The 16020-nt window shown below is 34.2% G+C and overlaps 1 protein-coding gene across 1 annotated transcript in view; it reads right to left on the reverse strand.

Annotated features, from left to right (window-relative positions):
* Positions 1-13076, reverse strand: part of LOC143241744 (SCY1-like protein 2) — a 74539-nt gene extending 61463 nt beyond the window's left edge. The window contains exons 1-3 of the mRNA XM_076484969.1: positions 13059-13076; positions 11933-12093; positions 1346-1493 (exon numbers count right to left, since the gene is read on the reverse strand). Coding sequence (XP_076341084.1) covers positions 1346-1493; positions 11933-12093; positions 13059-13076 — 327 coding nt within the window. The remainder of the gene's footprint in view (positions 1-1345; positions 1494-11932; positions 12094-13058) is intronic.
* Positions 13077-16020: the final 2944 nt, after the last annotated feature.

Here is a 16020-nt window from a genome sequence, read left to right on the forward strand (position 1 = left end):
TGTTAACTTCATCATCTTCCTTTCTCTCGACGTACACGTTACGTTTCGCCTGTCTCTAATAAATTGTCTACTTCTATACGGATGTAATCAGTTGTTTGTCACAGTAAAAACAACCTCATGTAATTAACACTCGTTTTATGAAACGATTTTTTTTATTTGAATTAAACTTTTATTAAAAAGCCGCTCGTGGATATAACATAATCATCTCGTTATAAACTTATTAAATGAGTAGCCTAATCGAATTATGAATATTGTCGTTTTTATGAGAAACAGCTGTAGATGAGTAACGTCATGGAGGTCATCGGGTTGTCAAGAGAATGTTTGGTTTATTTTTTCATGCATCGTTGTAAACGTTTCCTTCTCGGTACAATGTAGCCGATGGGGAAGAGTGTACGTGAAAATGTGTTAGGGATATTTTTATTTCAAAAGTAGTTAATCATACGTAAAAGTAAAACTATACCTTAGTGTTTACATAAAACACAGGTGACACCTGGGGGTTGATTTAAAAAGGCATACTAATTAATTTACAAAAACAGGTATGATAAATGATCGTAAACAAATGATGAATTTTAGGATGTTCAGCTTTCACATTAAACGAAAAATGAGCAAAGAATACAAAATTGTCTTACAGAGGTCACTGATTCCAGGATCTAGATTAATTGAGAAAGGTCAAACAGTGTTTAGATTATTTCTCTGTCTGTTTTAATTTTGAATCCTGTTTTAATGCCACTGAGAGAGACATCGATAATGGAATGACTGGGTTGTTTCAAGAGTTGAGCAACAGGAAGATGTTTGGTGTTAATGGAAGATTTATGGTTGTTGCAATGTTCTCTAAGAGTTGTTTGTGTATGATTGCATTTTTACACTATTTAAGATAAATGGTATCTTGTGTTACACAACTAATTTCTTTGGTTTTACGTAAAGCTCTCGTCACCGGCGACATTGTAATGGACAAGGAGATATATAGTAAATATTTCCTGGAAAATGGATAACCTTCATGACGTCACTAATCTTCCTTTATTTATCGCTCATTCGATCACCCCACTATTCCCTGTTTACTCTTGAAGCAGAAAGGTTCACTTTTCTAAAATGCTCGGGTTGAAGAAATTTTATCACCAGGTGTCAACATAGCCACGATATTGGTGATATAACTGGGACCTAATTAACATAATTGTGATATAAACATAAAATAAGTTTAGTAATTTAATACATTTACTTTCAAGCGTAGAATTAGAACGTAAAAATAACAAAAATAATTTTCCATTCAGATATATTGTTTATATATTGTTTTTTGTATCTCTTTTCACGAATAAGTAAAAAAAATTGCGGGAAAAATAAGACAAACCTGAAGGAGGCCATATTTAATCTCTAGTGGTAAGAAACTGTATTCTTTGGTGGCAGATGGTAATGTCTGAGGCAGTCTTTCTTCGAGATATCCCAGAACGTTGGCAAGACTCCCCGTCACTGGTTCTGCCGCAAACGCAAGAGTATAGCTAGAAAACGTACAAAATACACGAATCAATGGAGAGAGACGTACCTGGAGAGATTCTGTTATCCAATTGTCATCTGCTTTATTTTATACGGTCTAGTAAAGCTTTGCAGTTTTGTTTTTGAATTTCGCGCAAAGCTACACAAGGACTATCTGCGCTAGCCGTCCTTAATTTAGCAGTGTAAGACTAGAGGGAAAGTAGCTAGTCATCGCTACCCACCGCCAACTCTTGGGCTACTCTTTTACCAACGAATAGTGGGATTGACTGTGACATTATAACACCCACACAGCTGGAAGAGCAAGCATGGTAGGTGTAACGGAGATTCGAACCCACCACTCTCAGATTGCGAGTCAAGTGCCCTAACCACCAGGCCATAACGAGCCCAAGCTTGGCGGTATAACCATCAGGTAAGACTTATCCATTTAAAGAAAAACAAATATTAAAACGAATATTTTAATTAACGATACGTCATGTTATCTTCTTGGAACATTTGTTTTGTGTTATATATATATATATATATATATATTATCATAAATCTGTTTATAAGATAATCTCAGAAGAGAGGAAGTAGTGAACGAAATTTTGGTTTGAAACTGAGTTTAACGCCAGACAAATGAAACTTAATCGAAGCTTTTTTTACACTAATGATGACCACTGATGACCACTGCATGACCCTTTTATAGTATTGAAAGTGAGCATGACCTTTTCATGACTTCAGTGAATATCAGACCCTTGTCTCAACGAATAATCATGAATATCAGACCCTTGTCTTACCAATAATCATGAATATCAGACCCTTGTCTCAACCAATAATCATGAATATCAGACCCTTGTCTTAACCAATAATCATGAATATCAGACCCTTGTCTTACCAATAATCATGAATATCAGACCCTTGTCTCAACCAATAATCATGAATATCAGACCCTTGTCTCAACCAATAATCACATTTTTATGTTACGTTCATAGCGCACAAAAGGTTCCAAAGTTCAAAGGAAGCTTTTGTTTCTGGGTCAAGGTAATCCGAACCAGGAAACTTTGAATTCCCAATCCGAACACAATAAAGACTAGACCACGTTAGGTTTACATGTCTATAAGATCTACAGTATCTAGAACATAGTTTTAGTATTTAAACAGCAATGATTTTACTGTCTTGAAATTTTTACATGTATCACAGTAATTCCAGAATCTGAAAATGATATCCACATTTCTTCATCATGTACAGATTTTTCACAAAACATCATATCTACTTTTACACAAGTGAATCATTTCCATTGAAATCAGGTCACATTTTGTTGTACTCAAAATGTTCATAACCACTGGCAGTAGATTTCTCTAGGTCAATCACGACGTGACAACCTTATTGATTGTTCTAGGAACACACAGCTAGTATATGAACGGTGAATGGACAACATGACGTGTCATTTCTGGATAGTATTTGTTTGTACGTACACTTTGATATTATGTTTTTTTTTCTTTTCAACATTACTTGTTCATTGCTATGGCAACAAGGTTGTATAAATGATCCAAACTTTCTCTTATATTTGTTGTAAGGTTGATCTAATTAAGATGGTTTTTCTTCCCGATTTGTCAAACTTAACTGCCTAATTATATAGTTCAACAAATGTATGTTATTATTACTGAATGGTGTTGAATATTTTGATCGCACGAGGCTTAGAAAATTGGCTCTGAAATTTTTCTGCTAACGACATCGGTTAAAGTTCTATTAATAAAAGAATCAGACAATAATCCGACCACTTTTTATCAAATAATTCGACCGAACATGTTGTGTACTGACGTTAATCTAATAAAGGGACGATTTTCTTAGGTTCTTTCGTCACGAAAAGAGAAACAGTGGAATAATAAATAGAGAATTTGGTCACTATGACAACAGATAATAACAACAAATTGTCTTTGTTGCCAAACAAAATGAAACTATAATTCAGTATTTTGATTTTTTCTTTAAAAATCCCGGTGAAAAACGAAGTTTTAAATTAAAAGTAGTAATGTGAAAACAAGTCTAGAATTTGATACAAAATTTACGGTTTGGTTATAAATTATCACGTTTAATTGGTTCATCTTGAATTTCATTTATCAGTGCATATTGGTTGAATATCTCTGATACTTGGACTTAGTCAGTCTGATGTCACCAGTTTCTCACTCTAGTCTTCCTTTTGAAATCTAGTTTCTCACAACTGTCCAGTTTCACAAAAATTTTGTACTTATTTTACCTAATTCGTAAAACCACAAAATAAATCCTTCAGTTCGTGGATGATTTGTTTCTATTACTCAGTGAGTTCTGATTTATCCAGTTTGTGAACTTCTTTGTTGGTCAATGTTTAACCATTAATGTGATTCTATCCTTTGGTCTTCTCTGAAAAAACTACATCTGTTTCCAGTCTCTGAAGGTCGTAACTAAAAACTACATCTGTTTCCAGTCTCTGAAGGTCGTAACTAACGACTACATCTGTTTCCTAAATCTTTCTTCATGATACCGAGCGAATAGTTTAGCAACTTTTAACCCTAATGTTGATTCGTTAAAAAATCTTTTCTTTTTATTCGGAGGACGCTTTTATAATTATTAAAACATTTAGCTTCAACGGTCTGGTTCTCTTAACAGAAAGTCTGAAAATACTTGAGTAAATTCTAAAATTATTTATCACACTATATCCAGTTTATAGTTACACCCAGTCTTTAGTCTTGTCAGTCTTTGGTTATATCCAATCTTTAGTTTTATCAGTCCTTGGTTACATCCAATCTTTAGTTTTGACAGTCCTTGGTTATATCCAGTCTTTAGTTTTGTCAGTCCTTGGTTATATCCAGTCCTTAGTTTTGTCAGTCCACGGTTATGTCCAGTCTTTAGTTTTGTCAGTTTTCGGTTATATCCAATCTTTAGTTTTGTCAGTCCTTGGTTATATCCAGTCTTTAGTTTTGTCAGTCCTTGGTTATATCCAGTCTTTAGTTTTGTCAGTCCACAGTTATATCCAGTCTTTAGTTTTGTCAGTTTTTGGTTATATCCAATCTTTAGTTTTGTCAGTCCACGGTTATATCCAGTCTTTAGTATTGTCAGTCCTTGGCTACATCCAGTCTTTAGTTTTGACAGTCCTTGGTTATATCCAGTCTTTAGTTTTGACAGTCCTTGGTTATATCCAGTCTTTAGTTTTGTCAGTCCTTGGTTATATCCAGTCCTTAGTTTTGTCAGTCCATGGTTATATCCAGTCTTTAGTTTTGTCAGTCCTTGGTTATATCCAGTCTTTAGTTTTGTCAGTCCACGGTTATATCCAGTCTTTAGTTTTGTCAGTCCTTGGTTATATCCAGTCTTTAGTTTTGTCAGTCCTTGGTTATATCCAGTCTTTAGTTTTGTCAGTCCTTGGCTACATCCAGTCTTTAGAGTTTTGTCAGTCCTTGGCTACATCCAGTCTTTAGAGTTTTGTCAGTCCTTGGCTACATCCAGTCTTTAGTTTTGTCAGTCCTTGGTTATATCCAGTCTTTAGTTTTGTCAGTCCTTGGTTATATCCAGTCTTTAGTTTTGTCAGTCCTTGGTTATATCCAGTCTTTAGTTTTGTCAGTCCTTGGTTATATCCAGTCCTTAGTTTTGTCAGTCCATGGTTATATCCAGTCTTTAGTTTTGTCAGTCCTTGGTTATATCCAATCTTTAGTCTTGTTAGTCCTTGGTTATATCGAGTCTTTAGTTTTGTCAGTCCTTGGTTATATCCAGTCTTTAGTTTTGTCAGTTTACATCCAGTCTTTAGTTTTGTCAGTCCTTGGCTACATCCAGTCTTTAGTTTTGTCAGTCCGCGGTTATATCCAATCTTTAGTTTTGTCAGTTTTTGGTTATATCCAATCTTTAGTTTTGTCAGTCCTTGGCTACATCCAGTCTTTAGTTTTGTCAGTCCTTGGTTATATCCAGTCTTTAGTTTTGTCAGTCCTTGGCTACATCCAGTCTTTAGTTTTGTCAGTCCTTGGTTATATCCAGTCTTTAGTTTTGTCAGTCCTTGGCTATATCCAGTCCTTAGTTTTGTCAGTTTTTGGTTATATCCAGTCCTTAGTTTTGTCAGTCCATGGTTATATCCAGTCTTTAGTTTTGTCAGTCCTTGGTTATATCCAATCTTTAGTTTTGTTAGTCCACGGTTATATCGAGTCTTTAGTTTTGTCAGTCCACGGTTATATCCAGTCTTTAGTTTTGTCAGTCCTTGGTTATATCTAGTCTTTAGTTTTGTCAGTCCTTGGCTACATCCAGCCTTTAGTTTTGTCAGTCCTTGGCTACATCCAGTCTTTAGTTTTGTCAGTCCTTGGCTACATCCAGTCTTTAGTTTTGTCAGTCCTTGGTTATATCTAGTCTTTAGTTTTGTCAGTCCTTGGTTATATCCAGTCTTTAGTTTTGTCAGTCCTTGGTTATATCCAGTCTTTAGTTTTGTCAGTCCTTGGTTATATCCAGTCTTTAGTTTTGTCAGTCCTTGGTTATATCCAGTCTTTAGTTTTGTCAGTCCTTGGTTATATCCAGTCTTTAGTTTTGTCAGTCCTTGGTTATATCCAGTCTTTAGTTTTGTCAGTCCTTGGTTATATCCAGTCTTTAGTTTTGTCAGTCCTTGGTTATATCCAGTCTTTAGTTTTGTCAGTCCTTGGTTATATCCAGTCTTTAGTTTTGTCAGTCCTTGGTTATATCCAGTCTTTAGTTTTGTCAGTCCATGGTTATATCCAGTCTTTAGTTTTGTCAGTCCTTGGTTATATCCAGTCTTTAGTTTTGTCAGTCCACGGTTATATCCAGTCTTTAGTTTTGTCAGTCCTTGGTTATATCCAGTCTTTAGTTTTGTCAGTCCTTGGCTACATCCAGTCTTTAGTTTTGTCAGTCCTTGGTTATATCCAGTCTTTAGTTTTGTCAGTCCTTGGTTATATCCAGTCTTTAGTTTTGTCAGTCCTTGGTTATATCCAGTCTTTAGTTTTGTCAGTCCTTGGTTATATCCAATCTTTAGTTTTGTCAGTCCTTGGTTATATCCAGTCTTTAGTTTTGTCAGTCCTTGGTTATATCCAGTCTTTAGTTTTGTCAGTCCTTGGCTATATCCAGTCCTTAGTTTTGTCAGTTTTTGGTTATATCCAGTCTTTAGTTTTGTCAGTCCTTGGTTATATCCAGTCTTTAGTTTTGTCATTCCTTGGTTATATCCAGTCCTTAGTTTTGTCAGTCCTTGGTTATATCCAGTCTTTAGTTTTGTCAGTCCTTGGTTATATCCAGCCTTTAGTTTTGTCGGTCCTTGGCTACATCCAGTCTTTAGTTTTGTCAGTCTTTGGCTACATCCAGTCTTTAGTTTTGTCAGTCCTTGGTTATATCCAGTCTTTAGTTTGTCAGTTTTCGGTTATATTCAATCTTTAGTTTTGTCAGTCCTTGGTTATATCCAGTCTTTAGTTTTGTCAGTCCTTGGTTATATCCAGTCTTTAGTTTTGTCAGTCCTTGGCTACATCCAGTCTTTAGTTTTGTCAGTTTTTGGTTATATCCAGTCTTTAGTTTTGTCAGTCCTTGGTTATATCCAGTCTTTAGTTTTGTCATTCCTTGGTTATATCCAGTCTTTAGTTTTGTCAGTCCTTGGTTATATCCAGTCTTTAGTTTTGTCAGTCCTTGGTTATATCCAGTCTTTAGTTTTGTCAGTCCTTGGTTATATCCAGTTTTTAGTTTTGTCAGTCCTTGGTTATATCCAGTTTTTAGTTTTGTCAGTCCATGGTTATATCCAGTATTTAGTTTTGTTAGTCCATGGTTATATCCAATCTTTAGTTTTGTTAGTCCACGGTTATATCGAGTCTTTAGTTTTGTCAGTCCACGGTTATATCCAGTCTTTAGTTTTGTCAGTCCTTGGTTATATCTAGTCCTTAGTTTTGTCAGTACTTGGCTACATCCAGTCTTTAGTTTTGTCAGTCCTTGGTTATATCCAGTCTTTAGTTTTGTCAGTCCTTGGTTATATCCAGTCTTTAGTTTTGTCAGTCCGCGGTTATATCCAGTCTTTAGTTTTTTCAGTCTTTGGTTATATCCAGTCCTTAGTTTTGTCAGTCCATGGTTATATCCAGTCTTTAGTTTTGTCAGTCCTTGGTTATATCCAATCTTTAGTTTTGTTAGTCCACGGTTATATCGAGTCTTTAGGTTTGTCAGTCCACGGTTATATCCAGTCTTTAGTTTTGTCAGTCCTTGGTTATATCCAGTCTTTAGTTTTGTCAGTCCTTGGGTACATCCAGTCTTTAGTTTTGTCAGTCTTGGTTATATCCAGTCTTTAGTTTTGTCAGTCCATGGTTATATCCAATCTTTAGTTTTGTTAGTCCACGATTATATCGAGTCTTTAGTTTTGTCAGTCCATGGTTATATCCAGTCTTTAGTTTTGTCAGTCCTTGGTTATATCCAATCTTTAGTTTTGTTAGTCCACGGTTATATCGAGTCTTTAGTTTTGTCAGTCGACGGTTATATCCAGTCTTTAGTTTTGTCAGTCCTTGATTATATCCAGTCTTTAGTTTTGTCAGTCCTTGGCTACATCCAGTCTTTAGTTTTGTCTGTCCTTGGTTATATCCAGTCTTTAGTTTTGTCAGTCCTTGGTTATATCCAATCTTTAGTTTTGTCAATCCTTGGTCTTTAGTTTTGTCATCCTTGGATATATCCAGTCTTCAGTTTTGTCAGTCCTTGGTTGTATCCAGTCTTTAGTTTTGTCAGTCCTTGGTTATATCCAGTCTTTAGTTTTGTCAGTCCTTGGCTACATCCAGTCTTTAGTTTTGTTAGTCCACGGTTATATCGAGTCTTTAGGTTTGTCAGTCCACGGTTATATCCAGTCTTTAGTTTTGTCAGTCCTTGGTTATATCCAGTCTTTAGTTTTGTCAGTCCTTGGGTACATCCAGTCTTTAGTTTTGTCAGGCCTTGGTTATATCCAGTCCTTAGTTTTGTCAGTCCATGGTTATATCCAATCTTTAGTTTTGTTAGTCCACGATTATATCGAGTCTTTAGTTTTGTCAGTCCATGGTTATATCCAGTCTTTAGTTTTGTCAGTCCTTGGTTATATCCAATCTTTAGTTTTGTTAGTCCACGGTTATATCGAGTCTTTAGTTTTGTCAGTCGACGGTTATATCCAGTCTTTAGTTTTGTCAGTCCTTGGTTATATCCAGTCTTTAGTTTTGTCAGTCCTTGGCTACATCCAGTCTTTAGTTTTGTCTGTCCTTGGTTATATCCAGTCTTTAGTTTTGTCAGTCCTTGGTTATATCCAATCTTTAGTTTTGTCAATCCTTGGTTATATCCAATCTTTAGTTTTGTCAATCCTTGGATATATCCAGTCTTCAGTTTTGTCAGTCCTTGGTTGTATCCAGTCTTTAGTTTTGTCAGTCCTTGGTTATATCCAGTCTTTAGTTTTGTCAGTCCTTGGCTACATCCAGTCTTTAGTTTTGTCTGTCCTTGGTTATATCCAGTCTTTAGTTTTGTCAGTCCTTGGTTATATCCAATCTTTAGTTTTGTCAATCCTTGGATATATCCAGTCTTCAGTTTTGTCAGTCCTTGGTTGTATCCAGTCTTTAGTTTTGTCAGTCCTTGGTTATATCCAATCATTAGTTTTGTCAATCCTTGGTTATATCCAGTCTTTTTATCACGTGAATGTTTCTTTTTTCTCGTTATTTTCTTTTAAAAGTCATTGATTTTAAAAGTCAGTGATTTCTTTTGTTTGGGTAAAGAAATAATTGATTTTTTTTATCGTGTACGTGGAACTCGTTCATCATTCTGGTTACCATAGAAACTAACACCATATTTCACGCGGATTGTGGATCAGAGTAAAAATTATCGCATGGACTTTAATGGCGAAGAAAAAGTACATACGGTGTACATGTGAGGGTGGGTTATGTTGCAACATGTTGAATGTTACAACATGTCTCTGTAAACATTATGAATTACAATACATTAGTTTACCTTACATAAAATAAAATATCATTCGTATCAAAGATATCATGTATGAACTAATATATCTGTAAACTAACCAAAACATGAACTACAATATTTTAATCAATGACGTCATAATGAGAACCATCACATTTGAACCAGTAACGTCTTACTTAAATACATTATTAATGTGTGTACTGTCTCCAGTTTAACAGCCGTCAAGGGATGAGGTCTGGACTTGCTTTAGTTGTATGAGGAAGTCTGGAAGTAATCCTGAGATGAGGCAGGATTTATATAATCTCTGCAAGAATCTTACTTATCGTCAAGTAATGGTCTAGGTGGCGCCACTTTAACTATAGCAGTGACGTCACTGGCGGCTTGGAAGACTAAATTGACGGATGTAAAAATGTTGATTTTTATGTGGAAGTCGATAACCGCCAAAGGTTGTTCTACTTATCACTTGAAGTAGATGACATCAAAAAGGTCTTAAAGATCAGGCTTCGATTTTGTTTTGTCTCACAAAATCAATGTCGTTAAATCCCCTAAACCTAAATTACGGTCCGTCAGAGTTCAGTAGCCGTGTCGTATCTCCCACTACACTGAAGCATCAGTACCGAAACATTAGATGTAGCATTATGTCATTTTAAGTTCATATACTAGAGACGTGGGTAAACATTAATACAAAACACAACACTATAAGTATTTATAGCAATTTCTGTAGAGCACTTAACACTATATAAAGACTAAACACTTTTAATATAATAAAAGTTAACACTTCATTACAGCTTAACACTTAATAAAACTAAACACTTTATGAAAACTGAACACTTTATAACAGTTTAACATTTAATAAAACCAAACACCTTATAACAGTTTAACAATTCATTACAGCTTAACACTTAATAAAACTAAACACTTTATGAAAACTAAACACTTTATGACAGTTTAACATTTAATAAAACTAAACACTTTATAAAAACTAAGCACTTTATAACAGTTTAACATTTAATAAAACCAAACACCTTATAACAGTTTAACAATTCATTACAGCTTAACACTTAACAAAACTAAACACTTTTTAACACCATAACACTTTATAAAACTAAAAACTTTATTACAGCTTAACATTTAATAAAAACTAAACACTTTATAACAGTTTAATACTTCATAAAAACTAAACACTTTTTTACATTACTTTATAAAAACTAAATACTTTATAACAGTTTAATACTTTATAAAAACTAAACACTTTATTACAGTACTTCATAAAAACTAAACACTTTATTACAGTACTTTATAAAAACTAAACACTTTATTACAGTACTTTATAAAAACTAAACACTTTATAACAGTACTTTATAAAAACTAAACACTTTATAACAGTTTAATACTTTATAAAAACTAAACACTTTATTACAGTACTTTATAAAAACTAAACACTTTATTACAGTACCTTATAAAAACTAAATACTTTATAACAGTTTAATACTTTATAAAAACTAAACACTTTATTACAGTACTTTATAAAAACTAAATACTTTATAACAGTTTAATACTTTATAAAAACTAAATACTTTATAACAGTACTTTATAAAAACTAAATACTTTATAACAGTTTAATACTTTATAAAACTAAACACTTTATTACAGTACTTTATAAAAACTAAATACTTTATAACAGTTTAATACTTTATAAAAACTGAACACTTTATTACAGTACTTTATAAAAACTAAACACTTTATAACAGTTTAATACTTTATAAAAACTAAACACTTTATTACAGTACTTTATAAAAACTAAATACTTTATAACAGTTTAATACTTTATAAAAACTAAACACTTTATTACAGTACTTTATAAAAACTAAACACTTTATAACAGTTTAATACTTTATAAAAACTAAACACTTTATTACAGTACTTTATAAAACTAAACACTTTATAACAGTTTAATACTTTATAAAAACTAAATACTTTATAACAGTACTTTATAAAAACTAAATACTTTATAACAGTTTAATACTTTATAAAACTAAACACTTTATTACAGTACTTTATAAAAACTAAATACTTTATAACAGTTTAATACTTTATAAAAACTAAACACTTTATTACAGTACTTTATAAAAACTAAACACTTTATAACAGTTTAATACTTTATAAAAACTAAACACTTTATTACAGTACTTTATAAAAACTAAACACTTTATAACAGTTTAATACTTTATAAAAACTAAACACTTTATTACAGTACTTTATAAAAACTAAATACTTTATAACAGTTTAATACTTTATAAAACTAAACAACTTGTGACAACTTAATTCTTTGTGACAGCTTTTTATCACTTAACATTTTGAAACAGCTTAGAGCGTTATAATCACCTAAAAATTTAACACAACGTAACACATTAATAACACTTTCATCGTTTGGAGACTCACCAGCCTCTACTATATCAGGGAAATTGGGATTTTCTTTGTCATTGTACTAGCATCAGAACAAACTTACCAATTAATAACTCTTATATCTCTCTTAGGTTTGTCTCAAATTTCTCACCTGGACTCTTCAATCGGATGATAGAAAGTCAAGTATTTCGGGTGTTTCAGTTTGTCCAGTTGACGGACACTGAACCTTAAGATTTCTGTAATGGTTTCTTTTCGTTTCGGTTTGTGTAGTTTATCTGCTACTCGCTTTTCAAAGACGAAAATCGACGCTTCCTGTAAAAAAAAAAAAAGACATTAACACAATAACAGCTGATAAAACAACTTCTGACTCGTTTTAATAGTTTTAACAACAGTATATTCTAGCAACTTGTATCAAGTGTTAATTGTGATTAGTGTGACATGACCTGGTGGTTAGAGGAGGTTCGACTCGCAAAGTGCGAGCGTTATAATGTATCAGTCAATCCCACTATTCGTGGTATCAATTAGCCCAAGAATCAGCGGTGAGTGGAGTCAGCTTTTCGTCTAGTCTAGCTAGCTTCGGACGACAAACTGTTTTAACAATAACAGCCTGTATTGAATGTAGATATTATCTTTATTTTAAAATTAGTGTAGGACTTGATCAACTTTACTTTATTATTATTTATGCCTCACGATTCCATGAAGGAACATAGGGCCGCAATCTCTTGAGGATTCATTAACAGGCTGGTTTTTTAAGTGAGTAGATTATTAGCCCATCGCACAACCCGCAAACCAGGAGGAGAAAACTTAGCCGTCCCTAATTTTGCAGTGTAAGACAAGAGGTAAGCTAGTCATCACCATCCACCGCCAACTCTTGGGCTACTCTTTTACTAACGAATAGTGGGATTGACCGTCACATTATAACGCCCCCACGGCAGAAAGGTCGAGCATGTTTAGCGCGAATGAGATGCGAACCCGTGACCCTCGGATTACGAGTCGCACGCCTAACGCGCTCGGCCATGCCGGACGCCAACTTTACTTTATCCGAATTAAACTTTAGTGTCGGACCGGATCGACTTTACCTTGTCTATATTCAACATTAGTGTAGGACCAGATCAACCTTACCTTGTCTATATTCAACATTAGTGTAGGACCAGATCAACCTTACCTTGTCTATATTCAACATTAGTGTAGGACCAGATCAGCCTTACCTTGTCTAGGACCAGATCGACCTTACCTTGTCTATATTCAACATTAGTGTAGGACCAGATCAACCTTACCTTGTCAATATTCAACATTAGTGTAGGACCAGATCAACCTTACCTTGTCTATATTCAACATTAGTGTAGGACCAGATCAACCTTACCTTGTCTATATTCAACATTAGTGTAGGACCAGATCAACCTTACCTTGTCTATATTCAACATTAGTGTAGGACCAGATCAACCTTACCTTGTCTATATTCAACATTAGTGTAGGACCAGATCAACCTTACCTTGTCTATATTCAACATTAGTGTAGGACCAGATCAACCTTACCTTGTCTATATTCAACATTAGTGTAGGACCAGATCAACCTTACCTTGTCTATATTCAACATTAGTGTAGGACCAGATCAACCTTACCTTGTCTATATTCAACATTAGTGTCGGACCAGATCAACCTTACCTTGTCTATATTCAACATTAGTGTAGGACCAGATCAACCTTACCTTGTCTATATTCAACATTAGTGTAGGACCAGATCAACCTTACCTTGTCTATATTCAACATTAGTGTAGGACCAGATCAACCTTACCTTGTCTATATTCAACATTAGTGTAGGACCAGATCAACCTTACCTTGTCTATATTCAACATTAGTGTAGGACCAGATCAACCTTACCTTGTCTATATTCAACATTAGTGTCGGACCAGATCGACCTTACCTTGTCTATATTCAACATTAGTGTAGGACCAGATCAACCTTACCTTGTCTATATTCAACATTAGTGTAGGACCAGATCAACCTTACCTTGTCTATATTGAACATTAGTGTCGGACCGGATCGACCTTACCTTGTCTATATTCAACATTAGTGTAGGACCAGATCAACCTTACCTTGTCTATATTCAACATTAGTGTACCTTACCAGATCAACCTTACCTTGTCTATATTCAACATTAGTGTAGGACCAGATCAACCTTACCTTGTCTATATTCAACATTAGTGTAGGACCAGATCAACCTTACCTTGTCTATATTGAACATTAGTGTAGGACCAGATCAACCTTACCTTGTCTATATTCAACATTAGTGTAGGACCAGATCAACCTTACCTTGTGTATATTCAACATTAGTGTAGGACCAGATCAACCTTACCTTGTCTATATTGAACATTAGTGTCGGACCGGATCAACCTTACCTTGTCTATATTCAACTTTAGTGTCGGACCAGATCAACCTTACCTTGTCTATATTCAACATTAGTGTCGGACCAGATCAACCTTACCTTGTCTATATTCAACATTAGTGTAGGACCAGATCAACCTTACCTTGTCTGTATTCAACATTAGTGTAGGACCAGATCAACCTTACCTTGTGTATATTCAACATTAGTGTAGGACCAGATCAACCTTACCTAATCCGTATTTATAAGCAAACTATCATTCACCAAAATATTTGTTTCCTATGATCAAATGTTAAGACTACTGACAGATCAATATAAAGTTAAGTAACTGATGAACTCACGCGTACTATGTCAGTATCAAGAACTGATGAACTAGCACGTGTTTTGTCAGTATTGAGAACTGATGAACGTTACGTCACATGTTATGTCAGTATCAGTAACTGAAGAATGTTATGTCACATGTTATGTCAGTATCAGTAACTGATGAATGTTATGTCACATGTTATGTCAGTATCAGTAACTGAAGAACGTTATGTCACATGTTATGTCAGTATCAGTAACTGATGAACGTTATGTCACATGTTATGTCAGTATCAGTAACTGAAGAATGTTATGTCAGTATCAGTAACTGATGAACGTTATGTCACATGTTATGTCAGTATCAGTAACTGAAGAATGTTATGTCAGTATCAGTAACTGATGAACGTTATGTCACATGTTATGTCAGTATCAGTAACTGATGAACGTTATGTCACATGTTATGTCAGTATCAGTAACTGAAGAATGTTATGTCACATGTTATGTCAGTGTCAGTAACTGAAGAACGTTATGTCACATGTTATGTCAGTATCAGTAACTGATGAACGTTATGTCATATGTTATGTCAGTATCAGTAACTGAAGAATGTTATTTCAGTATCAGTAACTGATGAACGTTATGTCACATGTTATGTCAGTATCAGTAACTGATGAACGTTATGTCATATGTTATATCAGTATCAGTAACTGAAGAACGTTATGTCACATGTTATGTCAGTATCAGTAACTGATGAACGTTATGTCACATGTTATGTCAGTATCAGTAACTGATGAACGTTATGTCACATGTTATGTCAGTATCAGTAACTGAAGAATGTTATGTCACATGTTATGTCAGTATCAGTAACTGAAGAATGTTATGTCACATGTTATGTCAGTATCAGTAACTGAACAACGTTATGATACATATCAGATTACACGTACCGCATAAATTATAACAACTCCATGAAAACTGAGTTTAACTTTGTCTTGATTTTGTTGTCTTACAGGAGAGACTGCCTATAAAGATGTGTTGTCTTACAAGATAGACTGCCTATAAAGATGTGTTGTCTTACAGGATAGACTGCCTATAAAGATGTGGTTGTCTTATAAGATAGACTGCCTATAAAGATGTGGTTGTCTTATAAGATAGACTGCCTATAAAGATGTGGTTGTCTTATAAGATAGACTGCCTATAAAGATGTGGTTGTCTTACAAGATAGACTGCCTATAAAGATGTGGTTGTCTTATAAGATAGACTGCCTATAAAGATGTGGTTGTCTTATAAGATAGACTGCCTATAAAGATGTGGTTGTCTTACAAGATAGACTGCCTATAAAGATGTGGTTGTCTTATAAGATAGACTGCCTATAAAGATGTGGTTATCTTACAAGATAGACTGCCTATAAAGATGTGGTTGTCTAACAAGATAGACTGCCTATAAAGATGTGGTTGTCTTACAAGATAGACTGCCTATAAAGATGTGGTTGTCTTATAAGATAGACTGCCTATAAAGATGTGGTTGTCTTACAAGATGGACTGCCTATAAAGATATGGTTATC

The sequence above is a fragment of the Tachypleus tridentatus genome, unplaced genomic scaffold (assembly GCF_004210375.1).
Source record: "Tachypleus tridentatus isolate NWPU-2018 unplaced genomic scaffold, ASM421037v1 Hic_cluster_1, whole genome shotgun sequence".
Lineage (NCBI taxonomy): Eukaryota > Metazoa > Arthropoda > Merostomata > Xiphosura > Limulidae > Tachypleus > Tachypleus tridentatus.